General features: G+C 59.8%; 1 protein-coding gene and 1 long non-coding RNA gene across 2 annotated transcripts in view; one reads left to right on the top strand and one right to left on the bottom strand.

The window, feature by feature from the left end:
- Nucleotides 1-1,063: 1,063 nt before the first annotated feature.
- On the top strand, nucleotides 1,064-2,822 carry LOC123951671. Its single transcript, XR_006820494.1, has 2 exons — nucleotides 1,064-2,375; nucleotides 2,406-2,822. It is a non-coding gene; the product is annotated as an uncharacterized LOC123951671 (long non-coding RNA).
- The window catches only part of VIPR2 (vasoactive intestinal peptide receptor 2), a 53,380-nt gene continuing 36,583 nt past the window's right edge, over nucleotides 2,420-19,216 (bottom strand). The window contains exons 5-13 of the mRNA XM_046020525.1: nucleotides 15,902-15,999; nucleotides 14,914-15,055; nucleotides 11,013-11,163; nucleotides 10,240-10,300; nucleotides 8,600-8,669; nucleotides 7,979-8,070; nucleotides 4,927-5,056; nucleotides 4,813-4,854; nucleotides 2,420-4,164 (exon numbers count right to left, since the gene is read on the bottom strand). Of these exons, the coding sequence (XP_045876481.1) occupies nucleotides 3,991-4,164; nucleotides 4,813-4,854; nucleotides 4,927-5,056; nucleotides 7,979-8,070; nucleotides 8,600-8,669; nucleotides 10,240-10,300; nucleotides 11,013-11,163; nucleotides 14,914-15,055; nucleotides 15,902-15,999 (960 nt within the window). The 3' untranslated portion in view covers nucleotides 2,420-3,990. The remainder of the gene's footprint in view (nucleotides 4,165-4,812; nucleotides 4,855-4,926; nucleotides 5,057-7,978; nucleotides 8,071-8,599; nucleotides 8,670-10,239; nucleotides 10,301-11,012; nucleotides 11,164-14,913; nucleotides 15,056-15,901; nucleotides 16,000-19,216) is intronic.

The following is a 19,216-nucleotide window of genomic DNA, read 5'->3' as shown; positions in this document are numbered from 1 at the left end:
TCCCCCGTCTCGAAGCCCCAGAGGCTGTCTGACAAGGAGGAACTATCTTAGGAGGGAGAGAAGAGAATCGTGTGTGAAGCCAGACAAAATCCTACCCAGACAGCAGCAGGGAGGCAGGCAGGGGTGCGCCCGTGGGAACGCATCCTATCCAAGCGTGTGTGTGTGTGTGCACGTGCTCCACACACGAACACTGGAATTGAGCGTGCAGAGGTCATGTCCTACGTGCCTCCAGCTTCCACAGAGCTAATACTAGATAAGGGTTTTCTCACTGCAGGTTGACAGACTTGGGAGACCATCATCTACTCATGCTGTGTGAAACTCTGCAGAATTATGAGTGACCTTGAAATGAGGCTTTAGTGGAGTGTGTCTTCAATTCAGACAGGATTTGTAGCTATTTATGTTGTGATTTGAAAAATAACAAAATTCGCACATTCTAGATTCATAATTATAATTATTTAAGCTATAAAATCTTGTGTTTCGAAGGTGTCGAGTTTATAGACTGCTGTCTTTGACTCGATCGCCTACAGCCTTCAGCACAGGAGAGGGTTTGCATAACCCGCAATCTTGCGCAGAGAGCTGGTCCTACGTGATCCCGTTGTTTTGTTAAATTCCCCCTATTGTTTCTTCAGTTCTGGGCGTTGAACGTAAGCAGCTTTAGCACAGGTCCTGTGCTAGCTCAGGGGGTTCAGTGTTCAGGCTGCCACCTGCTGACCTTCCGCTCAGGGCTCGGTCTAGGGCATCTGGAGACAGGAGGGGTGGGACTGGTTTCGTTTTGAGGAGACAATCTGCGGACCACCTCTGCCCGCTCACCTTCCCTAGGAAACCTTTAGAGACAATGAAGGAAACGGGCGTCTTTCTTTCCATCTTCCAAAGAACACTTTTCTGTATAAAAGATGCCCTAAATCCTTTGTAAGGTCCACAAGCCAAGGGGTGCCTCTTTAAATGCTTGTCAGTTGTGACACAAACCACCCACGGCCTCTGCTGAGTCTCGTCCCCTGTTTCCCAGGAATAAAGAAGTCGCTTTGTCAAAGAACAGCGGACCTGCACTGTTGGGGGGGGGGCTGCCAGGTGGACCGGGTGCTGGGGGCGGCGTCTCATGGGAGGTCAGGCTCCACATTAATGCAGAACCAAGGGGGGGGGTGCCACTGTGGCTCGTGCCTAGAGGCCAGCAGATTGGGGCGGGACGAGAGGAAACGTCCCTGATGCTGGGGTTGGTGGGTGGGGACCGTCCCAGCTGCCGCGGGGGGAGCCGCACCTGCGCCTGGCTGTGCCCAGCACGTGGGAGACCCTGTTCTGGGGGAATCCCTGGGCGTGCGCACAAGCGCTCGTGAGACCCCTCGACTCGTATCGGGAGGGAGGGACGGGGGAGCCCGTGCCAGGGACTGTCCCGCTGTGAGGAGCGCGTCTGTGGGTGGACAGGCCAGAGTCTCACGACCTGTCTTCACTGAAGAAGCAAGTTGCAGAGGCTTCTGCACAGTGCGGCCTCGTTGCGGTGGAGACGGAGAAAGGCAGAAGGGGAGGGAGAGGTTTGCGCACACAGAGGCAGTACCGGCAAGATCAGGCAGCCCCAGAAGGGAGAGGAGCGGATGGAAGGCAGGATTCAGGGACAGATCACTGTCAGTAATATTTCCCTGTAATACTCGAACTTTTCTAACGCCTCTGTATAGTTTCTGTTACCTGAATATCTGAAAAAAAGCCCCTTAAAAGCTGCCTTTTTTGCTAAGAAAGGAGCAGGCCTGCCGTGGAGAGGGTCCCCTTCGGCGTGGGGGGGGGGGCACAAGCCCACACCGCTGCCCTCCTTGAGCATCAGGACCGTGGTCCTCCTGGTCTCTCCACCTGACCTGCCCGGGGGCACCCTCCCCCCCCAACCCGGGGCTGTGCCGAGCCTGCCCCCCTCCCTGGCGGACCTGCATCCAGGACGCTGCTTTCCGCGGCGTGTCCTGCCCTTCCAGAGGGCAGCACGGGCTGAGGACGGACAGTGCTGACGCAGATCTTACGGGCCGGAGGTGCACGGGTCGGGGCGCTCGCAGACACACCGGGCGTGCACACGTGTGTCAGCCCTGCCCTGCTTCTCGGGCTTTGCGGGTGGTTTCCGGAGCCGCTGGATGCTGGGTGGCCACTTCCCGCTGCCCTGGGTGCCCTGAGGAGGGCAACCTGGCGGTGGCCTCAGCGCCCTGGGAAAGGTGGCTGCTTCCAGGGCCTTGAAGGCGCCACGTGCCTCCCGCTCCCCCTCCTCCATGCAGCTCGTTGGGCCTGCAGGGAGAGCTCCGGGGACGGTGACGGCTCTCCGCTGAGCATAGGGAGTCTGCCCTCCGCGTGAGAGCCGAGGACCCGGGACCTGCAGACCAGTCAGTCTAGAGCCTCTGGACAGACCAGTCAGTCTAGAGCCTCTGGACAGTCTAGAGCCTCAGGTTTTACTGAAGCGCTGCACACAGTGACTGTGGACGTCCCACACACATTACAGCAGGTTAGGACCAGGATGCCGACTCTTGGACCCCGCTCTGCTCTTAGGAAACATTCGCTCTCCCAGCCTCCTCCCCTTTCCCAGGCCAAACAGACCAGCCCACTCCAGCTGTGCCTTGGCGCAGGCCAGCAGGGAAGAGGCACGTCCAGGGCTGAGCACAACCCATGGCCCCATGTAAACCTGGGCCTGGGTCTCAGCTGGCCGTGGAGATCTGGTGACAGAGACTCATCTGAGGTGGGGGCCCAGCTCAGGTGACCTCTGCACGCAGCCGCTCTGCTGTCCCTATTTGTCCAGGCTTTGGTCACCAACGTGAGCTGGGGACCTGGGCCACTCTGTCCGTCCCTGCCCGCCAGACCCCGCTCCCCCGTGCCGGCCAGGTTCTACGATGCCTCAGGAAGAAGCCTTCATGGCCTCAGGTTTGGGGGTGCCAGGAACACGAATGGGGTCAAACTGCTGAGTGCAGCAGATGAGGCAGCTGGACGGGGTTTGGGCAGCTCGTCCGTCTGTCCGGTGCTGCAAGGCTGACCCAGCATGGGGTGGACTCCCTGTCCTTGCCGGCTGCCTGCTCCCTCTGCAGCTGCTGAGCATCCAGACTAGCTCCCAAGTCTGCAGACGTCGGGGGAACTGGAAACCGGCGCTGCTGCTTGCCACAGCCGGACAGAAGCACTAAACACGTTTTTGTATTTTCTTAGAATAACCTCCGTTTAAGCAGAGATGGACTTTAAGATTATTTTCATTAAAAGATTATTTCATTGGGAGAATAGCTTTCTGCTCCAGATAAAATGCCTGGTGTCGTCGTTGCCCTGATGACCAGGTCCTACAAGCTGGGCCGCAGGTTACCCAACCTTCTCACGCCTGCTGGGGGGAGGCCTGCTGTGGTCTCAGGGGGAGTCTCATTAGGCTCCGGTTCCCTTGCGGGGTGACACGTTGTCAACTGGCACCCTTCTCTGCACTTTTCCTGGTGGACCAGCAGGCGGGGGCGGCCCTGGGGCAGGTGGGGACAAGAAGGGGCACCCAGCAGGGCAGGTTCGGCTGCACCGTGCCTGTTCCTGGCAGATGAGAACGCTGCCCTACTGAGGACTGGGCAGGGGAGGCCGGAGCTGGGGATCATGCGGGGGGAAGCTCCAGCCCCCAGCTCAGGCCTTTGCCCTCTGCCCAGAACTGGCACCGAAATTAGAAACCCACCTCGTTTTCCTTCCAGGGTGGAGTGGATGGAGCCAAGATCTGGGCCACTGTGCCCCATTTCAGGGACTGCTTCTGTCTCCCTGATCTCTCTGGAAACAGGTCCTTCGACTTGGCCAAACAGCATTACGAGCAAAACTGCCTACATACTGACATCTAACAGGAATCAGACTGAAGTCCCAGCCGGTGCCCATGGAACCCCAGCTCCACGGAGGGGACGGGCAGAGACCAGCTCTGCGGAATCACCGCTGAGTCACCTGCCAGGGCTCTCCTGCCGGGGGAGGCCGGCCTGCGGCGGCCCGTGTCCGAGGCTCTGGGGCGTCCATCTGCCATGGGGCGCCCCTCTAGATGACCGAGGTCTCCGTCTGCAGGAAAGACGGGGCACGGGAGCTGCGGTGGTACTGCAGGGCGCTCTCCGAGTCGTTCCTCGAGACCGACGTGCGGCGGAGCCTGTGGTCCAGGCCGCAGGGCCGCCCGGGGCACAGGCCGCGCCACTTCCTTTTCAGCTCGCTCTGCACCTGGGCGAGGGCGAGGCAACGAGGAAGCGGGGGTCAGCGGATGCGGGAGCGGACACACGCCGGGGGCAGCCAGCGCCACCGCGGCCCTGCTCCGGGGGAGCCGCAGCACGGAAGATGCGGCCGGCCACGCTGCCCGCGCCAGGAGGAGGCGTGACGGGCAGCAGCAGGCGAGGGTGCTCAGAGCCAGGTGGGGTCAGGACTCGGGGCCCCCAGAGCGGCGGAAGGGGCGCAGGCTCCCGGAGGGCATTTGAGCGGAGGGAGGGAGAGGTGCAGGCCAGGGGGACGCGGCCACATGGGGCCTGGCACGGGAAGGCACAAGGGAAACAAGCAGACCAGGCCTCTGCTCCGGGGGCCTCACCCACGCATCCCCACTGGCTGTGGGCGGGGCTCCCATCCCTGGGCCCGCCCCTCCCCACGGGGGTCTGCGTGGCCTGATATCCGGGGTCAAGGAGTAAGGCCAGGGCAGGCACGGGGCAGGGTCCATCCCGGCGGGGGAGCTTTCCTGAGCCTGTGGGAGGCCGGCTTGGTGCGGGGAGAAGGGCTTGGTGAAGGGGGCTGCCGGGACAGAAGACCTGAGCTCTCCGGCAGGTCGCGGGAGCCCATCAGGGCAGCCCCCACCGCGTCCCCCGAGGTGTGACGAGCACTCACCTCACTGTTGAGAAAGCAGTACAGAACAGCCACCACGAGGCCCTGCAGGCGAGAAAGGACTGTCAGAGCCACTCGCCGACTCGGGGAGGAGGAACCATCCCCTCCCGCGCGCACCTGAAAGGATCCCATGCACAGCTCAAACAGAATCTGATACTTGGAGGAGATGCCGATGGGAAACACGGCGAACACCATGTAGTGGGCTCCAAACAGGGGGATGAGCAGCAGCGTGGACTTGGCGAGCCTCCTGCGGGACAGACAGACGCTGAGCGCGGGGCCGGCCCCTGGGCTCAGGGGGTCCCCCTCGCTGGCCCAGGGCCAGGGCCTCCCCGGCGGAGCCCTGCTGCTCACACACCGAGTAAAACCAGCCTCCCCTGCCCAGCCGCGGGCAGAACGTGCCGGCGCGGTGACAAACGGGACCTCCTAACGCCGCAAGGCTCCTCCGAGACCTGCTGCCGGGCCCCCAGCAAGACGTCGGTCTGAGGGCAGCCTCCCGGCATTGGCAGTCAGGTCCGACTCTGTGCTCACAGGAGCAGACGCAGCAGGGGGGCAGACCCCCGAGCACAGTGTGGCAGTGGGACGGGCGCCCCGGGGCCCGGGGGGTTGGTTGACCTGGACCAGATGTAACTGTTTTGTCCATCGGGGAGTCACTGCCCTCCCTGATCAAAACGCGGCTTCCCGCTCGCTGGGTTCTACGCCTGGAAGAAAGACCGCCGAGCTCACGGCCCCCTTTCCTTTAGCTGCTCTGCCCATGCCCCGCAAACCCGGTCTCCGTTCTCTACGCCCGAGCCGCACCAGGACCGCCTGGGGGTCACATTCGAAGGCCGGTCGCTGGCCCCAGCACTGCTTCTTCTCAGGTTCCTGGAGATGCTGCCTCTGCCGTCTGGACCCCACCTGGAGAGTCACTGCTCTGAGCTGGGGCCTCTCCTTGCTGCGTGTGAGAGTCATCGTGGAACTTTCTAGAGTCCTCAGTCCAGCCTGCCTCCTCACTGCAACTGAACCAGGTCCTCACGGCAGGACCGGCGCTGGTTGCTCGAACATGCTCCTGGGCGTTCTGGCCCATGGCCAGATTTCTTCCTTGCAGCTCCAGCGTGGACAGGAGCACTGGGGTCCCCGGGGGCACATCAGGGAGGATCCTGGCCCCAGGCCAAGTCAGGCCACGCGGTGCGGTGTGGCACATCAAGGCCCTAAATGAACATCTGGTAGCCTTTGCAGGGACCTGGCGGCCTGATCCCGAAGGAACCCAGCGAGAAGGTTCCACTCTGCCCCTCCCCCACCTTCTCCTCTTCCTTGGCCCTAACCCAATGCTTAGAAAAAGTCATGAACTTCTTAACCTATTTTTGAGGTACTGACCTTGAACCTAGCACTCAGAACCTGGGATGTAAGTGCTAGAAATGTGTCCTTTTCTCCTGATTTCCCTTACCAACGAACCATGTCCTGCGGTGTTTACAAGTGGGATGTCCCTGCTTCAGGCCATCCATGCAAACCCCAGAAGCCCGGGTCACTGTGCAGCAGGACATGGTCCAGCCCCGTCGGCACGGAAGGCCCATCAGTGGGCGTCACACCGCTGTCTCCTCGCAGATCCAAACAGAGAACCTCACAAGGTTGCTGCATTTCATACCCTGTTTCAGCACTAGCCTGGAGAGCAGAAGGTGGTCGTGTGGCGAGCTGTGCCCTTTAGTTCAGTGTGAGACACAGAGTCTGCCTGAATGCCCTCAGGTACATCCGGAATCACTATCATGCTCATTTCTGGAGACAGATTTCTAGCGAGGCTGGACCTCTGGGACCCTGTTCGGGGGCGTCTGTGACTGTTATAAAGATAGTTCCAGAGAAAAGACATCAAGATACAGCCAGAGGGCAACATCGCAGACGTGCTCTGTTTCTTTTGTCATCCTGGGAAAAGATATTTTCCAACTTAATTCTGTTTCTAAAATAAAAACATGTGTCTCTAAGATGTACTGAACGGACACTCCCAGAGACCCCAAAGAAAAGGTCAGCACAAAAGCTAAACAAGACCAGCTGAAAATCAAAACTGAGTTAGAAGAGCAACTGAGAGCCGTCCTGTCCCTGCTGCGGGTGCGGGTGGGCTCAGGGGCCAGGACAGGGGCTGCTTGCATGGGACGACATGGCTTTGTCCTTTGTGTTCTGATGTGGAATCCGATCTCTAGGTCTGGCCTTCTGTGTAGCTTCCTTGAGTCGACTGGGCAGAGAAAGGGATGCCTTGGGTTGTGTGTAGCCTAGGGCACGGTCAGAAGGATCTGTGCACAGATTTCCCCACAACACTTTCTGGCGCTGGAACTAAATGTCTTTTCAGTACTAACTGTGTTTACCCTCCCAACTTAGAGATGATGATCATTACTTCCACTTTATAGATGAGGACACTGAGGCAGAGCAGTGAGGTCACATCCCCCAGGCCTGCAGCTGGGGGGTCAGCCCAGCACAGGGCCCCTGGCCAGCAATGATGCTGCCTGTCCCGCTGCCAGGCCCACCCCTGGCTGTAATCAGGTCACCAGCCCAGGGTCACGCAGCTCCAGGCCTGTCTGTCTGAGTCTGAGGCCCCCACTGGCTGGCCAACCACCCCGAGCTGAGCTAGTGCTGATAATAAGCTGTGGGCGTTTTCTTTGTAAGTTCTGGACAGAAATTTACAGAATCTTTATGTTCTTTTATCGAGTCTCCAGGTATCATTAATTAGCCGGATGACCGCGGTGTGTACTTAATCTGATCTCTTTCCCACTGAATGGATATGATGAAAACCATCTTCATGTAATCATTCGGCCAATAAACCACGGATTACTATTCAGTACGAGGCCTTAGATGCTAGCAGGAACCATGTGGTCTGATGGGGAACAAAGAATCAAGCATGAAATACGAGAATGTGTGGTCCAGGAGAAAAAGTCAGATCACGAAACAGGAAAGTGGGCAGAGAGCTTCCGTAAGCAGGCTCCCTGGAGGGTGTCCGTGCTGAAACAAGGGGACGGGGCTTGACCAGAACCAGTCACCTGCCTTGGAGAAGACACCGCCACCCTAGGCACGAGCATGGTCCTGCAACCACAGGGGCGAACTCGGGCCTTCGCTGGACGCACAGAGGCACGTCCTCCCCGACTCCGGGTTTCCAGGCCACGGGAGGTTGTGAGGGCAGCAGGGCTCTGCAACCCACACACATACTCACTTGTACTGTGACTGGTCAGTGCCGCCGACATCTGGGGACGTCAGCTTCTGGAGTAAAATTCGTATGATGCTAACAAAAAGGACAAAGTTGACCTGCACAAAGAGAGACCACCTGTGCGTGAGCCCCTTGTGGGGACGTGGGTGTGGCCAGCTTGTCTGTGGCTCAGCCCCGCAGAACCTGCTCTCCTCCCCTCTGCCCTGCCCAGCTGCTGGCAGCGGCTGCCCTCAGGACTGGAGCGGACTGGGTCTCCCAACAGCATCCCGTATCTCAGGACCCCGGCTGCAGGGGCGTCAGTCCTGAGAGGGGAGGTGGACAATGACAACTTGACTCAGCTCCAGATCTGTGCAGGGCTGGCCCCGACTTCCCGCAGGCTTCCTTCCCGCTCCCCCTCTGGAGAGCTTGCCTCTCTCTCCCCACTCCCTCCCCCTTCACTGAGCCTTCCTCCTGGAGGGGGACTGAGTCCAGGGCAGACGGAAGGACCTGGGCCACTGTGTACGGTTCTTCTCTTGCGAGCCCGAGTGGAACGAGGCTATTCGTATGTAAAATAGCGACGTGGGCTCCCTCTCTGCCCAAGCGCGCAACCCAGTGGATAGCTCACGTTTCCATACAGAAATTACTTACTATAATAGACATCAAAATTGGTGTTCGTATAACCCACCAGGGAACACTGTGGTCGTTGGTATCCCAGCAACTAGTGAAGAGAGAGAAGGAAAATCATGTTACCTCCGATTCATGCACAAAGGAAGGGCAGGAGGGTCCACGCACTGCCTGCGGACGCGCCCCTTATGCAGGGCTGGCCAAACCGGGCTGGCCCTCCAGCCACGCGGGCCTCTGGGCCTCTGGGCCTGGTGAGTTCCGAGGCCCCTCTGCGGGACGGCACATGCGGGACCGGGACGGGCACGTGGCCACTGTGAGAGCAGAGCTGCTCCGCACTTATAGGCCTGGCTGCAATCTGTCCCTGCCCAGTGACTTCACGCCTCCTGACGCCAAAATCTGCTGCCGGAGACGTGAAGCCCGAGCAGAACTCCCAGAGGCAGGACAACGGGGAGACCGAGCCCCATGGAAGGCCCCTAACTAGGGAGCTGGGGCATCTCATGCTCACTCTGGCCAGCATCCGACAAAGGGGAGCTTTTCTTCTGAAAATTAATTTCTTCTCCCCTCCTGAGTGGTATGTGTTTGTGTCTTGAATGAAGGTTTAAAGTGTCTTTGGAGTAACTGAGACGCAGCTAAGAGTGTCTGTCCAGCCGTGCTTTCCCTCCGGTCTCCAGCGTAAGGGCTGCCTGCAGTAGCGAGCCAGGGGAGGGTGCTTGCAACGTCTCCGTCTTTCCCTCCGTTACCCCTGCCCCCAGTGGGGCTCTGCAGGCCCACCCAGCAAGGGCAGAGACCAGCCCTTGCCTTGGAATCCTAGCTGGTTTGGCAATAGGATGTGGAGCACTTGGAACCTGTGGGACAGAAGGGAGTCTGCCGGATGGTGCCGTCCCAGCCCCGCCAGCCCTCGGCCGACCCAGCAGGTGCCCCATGTGTGAGCAAGCTGGGCAGCGGCCAGAAGAAGGCCACGTGAGTCCGCCCAAGCTGCCAGGCACAGGAACGCACCCTAGAAACTGCAGTTATGTAAGCCGCTGAGTTTTAGGGTGGTTTGTTACCACTAGTAGAGAAGTGGTAGCCCTGAGAGCCCTTCATGAGGCCCAACATTCATGGTAGGAGCCTGGTGACCAGTTCTGGGGCCCTGATCATGGTGCCTGAGTCTGGGGCCCTGACCCAGCTGGACGCATAAAACAGAACTTCAGACCCCACTCTGTTGCAGTTTAGAGAACTGTCTCAGAGAGCTGCACTCCTGTGGCCATTTTAACCTTGTCTTCAGCGGTCGCCTTTCCACACTTGGCCCAGGCAGACGAAGCGTGCGTTCTGCCCGGTTCCCTTTTGTGAACACTGCTTCCTCCACCTAAGGTGCTGCTCCCAGCTCTGCCTGGCTTATCCCAAACCCAGCTCCGCTGCGGGACCTGGTTCAATGCCCATCCCTCACACGGGTCTTCTCCAAGTACGGTCGCCCCAGCGGACCGTCATGAGGTCTGAGGTCGTCCCGTACACGGGGGTCAAACGCTGCCTGTACCACTCTTTGCTTGGCTGCAGCCACAAAGGCAAATCTTCTTTCCGGCCAGAGAGCGAGCTTCTTTCTAGCTTCCGAAGACTTAACGATGCCGGCAACTTGGCCAGGACTGGTCCATCTCATTTTACGGGCAGAGGTTGGACAGAGCACTCACCCTGTGTCTTCTAAGGAGAGCCTGGCTGCCGTCCACGCAGCTATGCAGACGGTGGGGATGCCTGCCATAAACCAAAGTCACCTGGTTATCCACAAGACCGCGCGAGTTAACAGGGACCGCCCACAGGGACAGAAGTGTGCACCCCCATCCACCAGGGGCAGCAAGAACGAGGGCTTTCTGATGGAAGGGTTAGTGGAAACGCTTCGTCAACACACAGAAGTTTATGCTCATGCCTTACAAAGCAGTGATGATACACGTGGGTTTGCAAGCTGACGCCCCACAGGCCGGCAAAGCTCGCCGTGCGTCCTGAGTGTTGCTGCTGGAGTGTTGCTCCATTGCTGGAGCAATGATGGCAAGGGAGCCACTCACCGGGCACCTGGGGGGACCCCCGCTTGCGCCCCTTCCAATTCTGGCCAGCGAAGGTCCTGCTAACTGGTGGGTTACCAGGACCTCCTGGGAGAAGGGCTCCCTGCCCTTCCCCTCCACGGCCCTTCTTTCTGACTTTCCAGCACAGGCTATGCCCCAGGAAGTCTACAGCAGTTTCAAACTAGGTTCCTGGTTCCTAGAAGTACGAGGGTTCTGCCTCCAGGGAACTAGCCATGCTAGGAAGGCTCTTCCTAATCTAACCAGAAGGGCATCCTGCAGGGGTAGCAAAGGGTTTTTCTGAGCTAAAAGGTCTGCATTTCCAGGAGAGAGCAGGGGAAATCAGGCACCCGGAGCATCGGCAGGCGGCTGACGGGGCATTGGGCATGCACGGGGGAAGCAGTCCTTACCCCATCCAGTCAGGAGGTAGGCCACGAAACGCCGGCTGGGGGAGAAAATGGCCACCAGGAGGGTGTGGAGGTACAGTCCCTCCACCAGGAGCCAGTAGAAGTTGGCCATGATGCAGTATTGGAAGAACACCAGGCTCAGCTTGCAGCCGACCTGGAACGTCAGAGACAGAGACAGAGAACACGGACCCCATCGGACAGAGCAGTTCACGGCGGGCGGAGGAGCTCCAGGACGGGAAGCATGTGTGTCTGTGGAAGGAGCCAAGGGCACCGGCGCAGTGGTGTGGGGCACTGTGCTCGTGCGAGGCCCTCAGCAGCCACAGCCTTGGGGCAGAGCCCACTGGAAGATAAACACGGGCAGAAGGAGACGCACACGGCCGCTCGGACAGGACGGCAGCGGGCTGCGGGCGCGCCGCGGTTAGCCTCCCGCCTGCCCTCTCCCTGCCGCTGCACTCCGTGTCCTCGTCCTCTGCCCACCCCCTTGCCCTTCCCTCTTGGTCCCTGTCACCCACTCAGCAAGGGGCAGAACGACAAAGGGCAAAATGGGAGACTCCCTCAAGCACGTCATGTTCCCCAGATGTCTTGAGAGTCTTCGCTGGGAGGAACCAGGTGCTCTGGGAAACAGACCCCGCAGACCTTCGCTGAGCCCCGCAGCTGGTTTTAGACTCTTGAGAAAACGTGAAATTGAGGCTTTTCATCAGCAAGTTTGCGTACGTGGCCGAGGAACAGAACTTCATTCCTCTCCTGTGGCTTGGCTGTCCCCGACACTACATGCGTGTACGTACAAACTACACACGGTACAGGCGGACATCCACACACTCCCTCGCGGAGAGAGGCACCTCTACGTACGTGGTGTCTCTTCCTGCGGACACGCGAGCGTCTCTTCACGTGGACATGCGAGCGTCTCTTCCTGCGGACACACTTCCACGCGAGGAGTCCTGTCCGTCTGCACAGGCGTGTACCTCGGTAGCCTGTACCGGAGCACGGACCCCACGGACACACGCGTGTGCATCACGTGTGCTTCTATACCTGCGTGTGTGGATATACCGACGTGCATGTCTCGGGGTGCTGGCGCTGACGGGAAAGTCACGGCAGCCCTTCCAAGCTAGAGCTTCCGCCCGGCAACCCGTGGCACCTGCCCCCGCCTCCCGCGCTCCGCACGCTCCCACCCAGACCTCGTCCCAGCGCTCTCTGTCCTCAGTGGGGCGAACCCCCGTCTGCGGGGCTGAAGCTACCAGTTCCTGCTTCCTGAGGCTGTGTCGGAGGCCCGAGGGGCCGGGAGCGGGACTGGCACGTGGTTCCCTGAACGCCGTGTCCGGCACCCGAAGTGGAGAGACGCACTAACGATGCACCGTGGGAACAGGAAAACCAGCCGCGGTGAGCCTGGGACTCACGGGCACTCACTGGGACGCGGGCGTGTGCTCGGGGTGCCGGGGGAGGTGCTCGGAGCCCAGCGACCCCGGGACGCCAGGGAAGCGGCAGGCACACAGCCCACAGCTGTTCCGACTTTCGGGAGAGCCACGCAGTCACGTGCATTGCAATGGCAGAGCGCAGAGCCTTTCGAGGCAGCCTGCACCGCGGAGTCCCACCAGACAGACGCGAGAACGTGCACAGAGACGTGTGTGCAGGGTGTCGTGTGCCGGTGATCGGTGGGACAGTTCCACGCGTGACATCAGAGCCATGTGCTGGGCCACGGCCGCCTCCAGGGACTCCCCACCCGACACCCCTGGGGGCTCAGGCTCACGGGAGCACCTCGGAAAGCCCGAAGCTGCGTTTCTGAGAGTCCCCGTCGACCCCACATGCCGTCCGTCTGGTCTCAGTGAGAATCAGCTGCCGGGGCAGCCGGGAGGAGACACACGGACCCGGGCTCAGCGCTGTGTCCAGGGTATGCGGGGAGAGGGGCCCTAGCAGGAGAAGCCGTCTCTTGGGAGGAAATAGACTCTGCCGAGTGCTCGGCTCCTCCAAGTGTCTTGAGAAACAGACCCTTCGGCCTGCTTGGGGGAGATGCCCCCAGGGTTCTGCTTGCGAGAATAATGTTGGTTGGTACCAGCTGAGAACCAAAATGTCCAAAAAATGCAACTGCAAGAAAAGAGGTTTTCTCTGGTCCCCGTGCTGCGGTCTGCCTGCATCCGACGAACTTGCTCCAAACCTTCTCTGGGGACACGAAGACCCAGTCCTCCTCCTCCCTCCTTCCTTCTGCCCCCCTCTTCCTTCCTCTGTTGGTGCACATCTTGGTGACATCCCGATGGAGGGGTGCAGCTCTCTGGGGACCCTCGAGGACTGGGCATGGGGACTCTGCACCTGCTCCCTGTTTCTCACACCTCAGTCCTGAGCCCTGGATCCTTGAACAACTTCAGGGCCAGGCTGTGTGGTGCTGTCTGACCGCTGACCGCAGCCCCGTCCCGCGCAGGAGCCCTGCGTCCTCCCGCACAAATGGGCCAGCGGCTTTTGTGAAGGCCACGGGGCCTCCCCAGCAGCATCCAGCCTGGCATTGGAAGGCTGTCGAGAAGTGGGGAGGTGAAGCCCCAACCCCAGGTGGGCAGGAGGGTCCGTGACCTTCAGCACCGGGGCTGGTAGGGCGGGTTCTCGTTCCCTTGGGCCGCTCTCGCTCCCCCGCCCCTCAGGGAGGAGCCGGCCGGTATTGTCTGCGTGTCTGGGAGCTCAGGCCTGGGTTGGATTGTGGGGGTCTGTGGCCCATCTAGGCTCACCAGCCCCTTAAGAAGAAGGTCAGGAAGGGGGGCCCCTTTGAGCGGAGATTCGAGATCCCCGGAGAAGGGAAAGGAGGCTTCTCAACAAAAGAAGAACCCGGAGTGGCACCAGGGCTCACCCCGTCCCCCACGGCAGAGACTCCACTGTGGGCGAGAACCCCAGGGGCTCCCACGTGGGGCTGGGGTCTGCCGGGTGAAGGGTCTCGTGTTACTTTTATTACGACAAACTCCGCTGATTGACAGTCCGAGGATGTCATGAGCAGATTGTCCCCAGAAATCTATTTACCGGCAGGCCTGTGCAACGCTGGTGTTCTGCGGCGTTCTAGAAGGCTTTCCTATCTGAAAACTGAGTTAACTCAAGTCTGTTCCCTCCCGGGCAACAGCGCCAGGAGACAGATCCAACCGCCCGGAGCCCAAGAGGGCAGTGGCCAGCATCCTGGCTCCCTGTGCAGAGAGGGCTTCCCAGGAAGCTGCGGTCACACCGGAGCCCGGGTGCCTGCCAGAGGTCCCGAGGCAGCCCTGGGAAGGACTCAGACGGACCCCCGTAGCAGGGGGCGCAGTCAGCGTGCAGCCCAGCCCAGCACCACAGGCCCACGCGCGGCACCAGCTCAGCCTGGGCGGGAGTGCAAAGGCACAGAAGAACGAGCACGTTCCTCCTCACGGCAGACAGCTGGGTCCAGCGTGGTCGCAGACGGGCCGGGGACTCCCGGCGGGGGCTCGGGGGGCTCGTGCCCCCCATGGGAACTTCCCCCAGCAGTCCACGGGTGCTTCTCTCTCTCGTCCTCTGGGAGATGCGGGATGAAGACGTTGACGCTGCCTCTCCGCCCGCGTCGGGTTTCCCAGCCCAGAGCTGTGGCCGCGGGTCCCTTGGGGTAGTGCCCTCGTGTTGTGCCGGCTCTGCCTGGGGGTGAGCGCTCGCGGCCCGTGACCTCCCAGCCCAGGAGGGTGCCTGGGACACATCCCAGTCTCACCCGCCAACCGGGGCCTGCTCTGAGCCCCAGCCCCTTGGGCAGCCCCTATGCTGCTCAGCCCGACCCTTGCCGTTAGCCCCGAGCACGAGCTGTGGGACTTTGGCCCAGCGTCAGGTGGGGAGACACAAGGGGCCGGGGTGGTGAGGATGGAGGTCTGTGAGGCTGCCGTTCACACCGGCCACCGTCCCCTCAGTGCGAGGACCCCGCTCCCAGGGGCAGCCTTACCCAGGAGGACGGCTGGTCCGGGCAGTGCCCCGTGCCGGAGCTGGAGTACAGCACAGCGTCCTTGACCAACACGGAGACGGCGCGGAGGATGAAGGAGACAAACAGGTTCAGGTGGATGTAGTTCCGGGTGCAGTGCAGCTTCCTGCGGTGGGGACGGGCAGGGGTGAGGGGGGAGGGACGGGAAGGGGGAGGTGGGGTGGGGTGGAGGGAGCAACGAACACTTAAATAATCAGATTTAATCTTAAGGCTTCTTCTGTTCTCATGGACGTTACTATTCGTTACTGTATGTTAGGATGTTTTCCGTTGTGTATCACGGTAACTATTTCTGTAGTGAAACTTCTTCCTCCATTTCCACCTCCTGAGGCCAGCGTCCCGGAGCAGGGTTTCGGAACAAGAGTGTAAGCAAACAGGCTGCAACGGCCGCCCCGCGGCACAGATGTCAAGACTGGACTTTCCCGCGGGACCCACGTCAAATGACCTGCCTCCGAACTTCACTTCGCGCGGTATCTGGCTTCTCTAAAAAGTGCTCAGAACATTTTGTTTCTAATTCCCTTGTTCCACCTAAATTCTGCTCTGCAGAAAACCTAACTGATATTTGTTTTGACTTCGACTTTTGATTCAGAGCCATCAGGAAATGACGCCCCAAATGTCGGAGCTTTCTGAATGGCAAGGGCAGGCTCACGTTGCTTCTTATTTTCAAAGGATTTGCAGAACGGCCAGGTATTCAGTGAACAGCGGTTGGACTGAATTCTTATCAAAAGTCGGCATTGTCTCTTTATACAAGAAATGCGGACTATGTGAACAGAAATGTAAACATTAGCATCGTGTTTTGGTGTTTCACACGGATTCTCCAAGGGAGTTTTCCTGGTTTAACAGAGAGAGAGCCGCTTGGAGACAGTGAATCTCTTTCCTCCTCTGATGGGCCTACCTGGCTTAAACCTACAATTTCTGGTCTCAGACGGCAGAATTGCTCATTTCTGATACTTACCGGAAGAGGCAAAGAATGAGGCTTCCGGTGGTAAGGGAAATCAGAGAGACACTGTAGCCCAGCGTGTAAATGGCTTTCACCAGAACGTAGAACGTGATCTGCGAAGAGGCACGGAAGTGTCGGCGGTCAGTCTCGGCTGGAGCGATGCCGCCTCCGCACGGGGCATCGCTGGCCAGCCCGGGGCACGCCGGACAGCACCAGTCCCCCTCCACTCTGAACCCAAACACTTTATTCGCCTCTTTAAATGCCCGCCTATTTCCTTAAAATTCATTCTGAGTGACTGTGGAGCAGGGAGCGGGGCGATCGGAGGTCCCAACTTGGCCGTCTGATCACATGTCCCAGATCTGAGAGAAACTGCCGATGTCAAGATTATGGGTTGTTCGTTATGGGGAGCTCTTTAAAAATAAGCTGAAATTGTTCTAAAAGATATTTTCTAAAAATAAGCTGACATCAGACAGGGGTTGGGGGGTGCTTCCCGTGAGAGAGTCCCAGAAACCACAGGGGCTGGTTTTGCAGGTATGTCCTGACCTACCCAGGTTTATGCTGCACCGGCCCCGAGAGGAGTGTGGACCCAGTGGACGTTCCGCACTGGCCCTGATTTCTCCATAGCCCTGTTCACACCAGCTTAGTATAAACCCTACAGAGGGGATAGTGCCCGCCGGGGAGGCACCGAGCTGATACCCCGCCTTGGGGTCAGCGAGCAAACCCGGTCCGGGCTGAGGTAGGAGGGGCAGGCCTGTTCCTGGAGCTTTGTGGGGCACCCGCGGGCCCGTCCCCTGCCGGCTGGTCCGCACACCCCGTCCAGCCCCAGTGTTGTTCTTTACACCAAGGTGGTGCCCTTGGAGGAGACTTTCTGTCTCCTAATTACCCTTAGTATTGAAGACGCAATATGGGTAATGACGTATTTCAGAAGTAAACTGCAAAGTTTGGAAAAAATGAGTTTCTCGTTAATATTTAACTTGAAAGTGAAATTGGTATAGCCTCTCAAAGACCCAGATGGGGAACCCGGCCTGCAGGAGGGCGCGCCCGTGGGACTGGTCTTCAGGTCTTTCTCCTGGAAAGCAAAGGCGGGTACGAAGACTTCCCCGTCACTTCCACGGTCAGACGTCAGTGCAGCTCTCCGCTCCGGCCGCCCGCTGCCACCTCACCTGCGCGGCTCAGCCCAGCTCTTCTAGGGGCTCCAGCTGCTGCCCTGGGAACCAGCCGCCCCTGCGGGCCCCCCCGGGCTCCGCAACGTGCCTGCGCGTCTTTACTTTCTTAAGTCTCAGCTGCGCATTTTCAAGCAACACAGTTAGGCTTGAGGAAGCATTTTCGAGTGATTTGTGCTGGGAATTGTTTTACCTCCCATTTCTTACAGAAGATTTTTATTTCTTGCTGGACACAGTTGGCATTACCATTACTTTAATTCACCCTGCTCGGCGCGTGTACCGGGCATTTACTGGGAACCAGACGCTGAGCGAGGTGCCTTGGGAACAGGGTGAGTGAGAGGAGGGTCTCACCCACAAGGAGCTCACCCTGGACTGACCACCCCAGGGCACAACGCGGGAACTGGAAACTGAGAGAGGTATGAATTAAGACATTTTTTCTACGTCCACTTAAAAAACAGAATATCCACATTTAATCTGTATTACTTTGCTTAAAGTGGTTTAGATTTCACATGTGCTCAGTCATTTAGAAGGTTTGGTCTGGTCATTTGCGAACTGCCTCTGTTAAGGGCTTCTCGAAGCTGAGCACACTTCGGGACAAGCTCGAGGCCTCAGAGGCACGCGGCTCTGGGGAAGTCTCACCGGGACAGAACGCAGGACAGCCCCGGGGCTGAGCAACCCAGAACCAAGGCTAAGGGCCACAGGGTGACGCGCCGTGCGGAGCAGGCAGGACACTGCTCCCAGCCGGCTTCTAAGAGAAGGAGGCGAGTCACAGGGACACAGTTGGGGCTTTGCTCGAGGCCACGGACGAACAGCTTCTGGGGTTTCTGTGCACAGCTGATCCGTGTCGCTGCCGGTGGGACAGAACTGAAGAGTAAGAACTCGTGTTTAGAACGTGGGCCCTAGAACTCTGTGGAACTCTCCATCTTTGATGCAAGTTTAAATTGATTTTCATCAGAGGGCACCTGAGTGGCTCAGGGGGTGAAGCCTCTGCCTCGACTCAGGTCATGATCCCAGGGTCCTGGGACCGAGCCCGCGCCGGGCTCCGCGATCAGGGCAGAGTCTGCTTCTCCCTCTGTCTCTGCCTGCCGCTCTGCCTGCTTGTGCTCGCTCTGCAGCTCTCTAACAAACACATAAAATCTTTAAAGTAAATTCATTTTCATTAGAAGTGGCTTCCAGAGCCGCACGGACGGTCTGCACGGGGCGTCTGGGTCTAGGCTCCAGGGTCTTCCCAGCCGCGGGTTCCCAGTCCGGCTTCCTGCCTCAGGCCACACCTGCAGAGACGGCGCTCTGGTCCACGCGGGTCACGGTGCTGCGCTGCACCAGTGGTCCCCGGGGCGCCCCCGAGCAGCAGGGACGTCATCCCGCAGGAACTTGTCCGAAAGCCAACGCCCAGATCCCATCGACCGCCGCCGCCCTAGGACCAGACCCTGTGGTAACTCTGAGGCGGCTCCTTCCCGAACTGCGGGTCTACACCACAGGCAGGTTACAATGTACACGTGGCCCTTCTGGCGCCGTTAATAACCCTCTGCAGAGCCCGCCGCGGGCCCACCCAGGTGCTGGAGACGCCTCATGCTTGCGTCCGCTCTAACCAGATCGCGGTCCCGCGGCTTCTCACACCCAGCGCGGCTCTGATCAGGGGCCCCTCCTCGGGAGCCGCCCTCCCAGCCTCTGTCGGCCCTCACCAGGTCACACGGCGGTGGCTGGAGCCCGGGAGCGTAGGCTCCCGTCCTGCCCACTTCACCCACCCCCGGCAGGCCGCTGGGGACCAGACATGGCAACGGTTCCCGGTTCGGATCCCAGACCGAGGCGAGCCCCGAGGCCAGGCGGACGACCTCTGCCCCGCAGGAAGGGCAGCCGCGGCTCACGCGCAGCGGGTTCGGGGGCACGAGGTGCTGAGCGGGTTGTGGTCACGTCCACCTGCTGGACAGATCTGGTTTGGACTCCTGGGCTCGTCACGGCTCTGTCCCCGGCCCACGGGACGGGAACGGCAGCAGCGACTCCACAACCTTTCGGGAGGACTCTGACCTCACGCTCGGCCAGGAAGCTGGCGCAGACGGCCCTGCCCTCCGGGCTTCCCTGAGGCTTGTCACAGGAGCGTCTGGGGCCATGTCAGGGCCACGGAGAAGTCAGTAACCACAGCCGGCAGCTGGGCGGGAAGGACTCAGCG

This window comes from Meles meles, chromosome 10, assembly GCF_922984935.1.
Source record: "Meles meles chromosome 10, mMelMel3.1 paternal haplotype, whole genome shotgun sequence".
Classification (NCBI taxonomy): Eukaryota; Metazoa; Chordata; class Mammalia; order Carnivora; family Mustelidae; genus Meles; species Meles meles.
The sequence above is the reverse complement of the archived record's forward strand: the minus strand, read 5'-3'. Positions and strand labels throughout refer to the sequence as shown.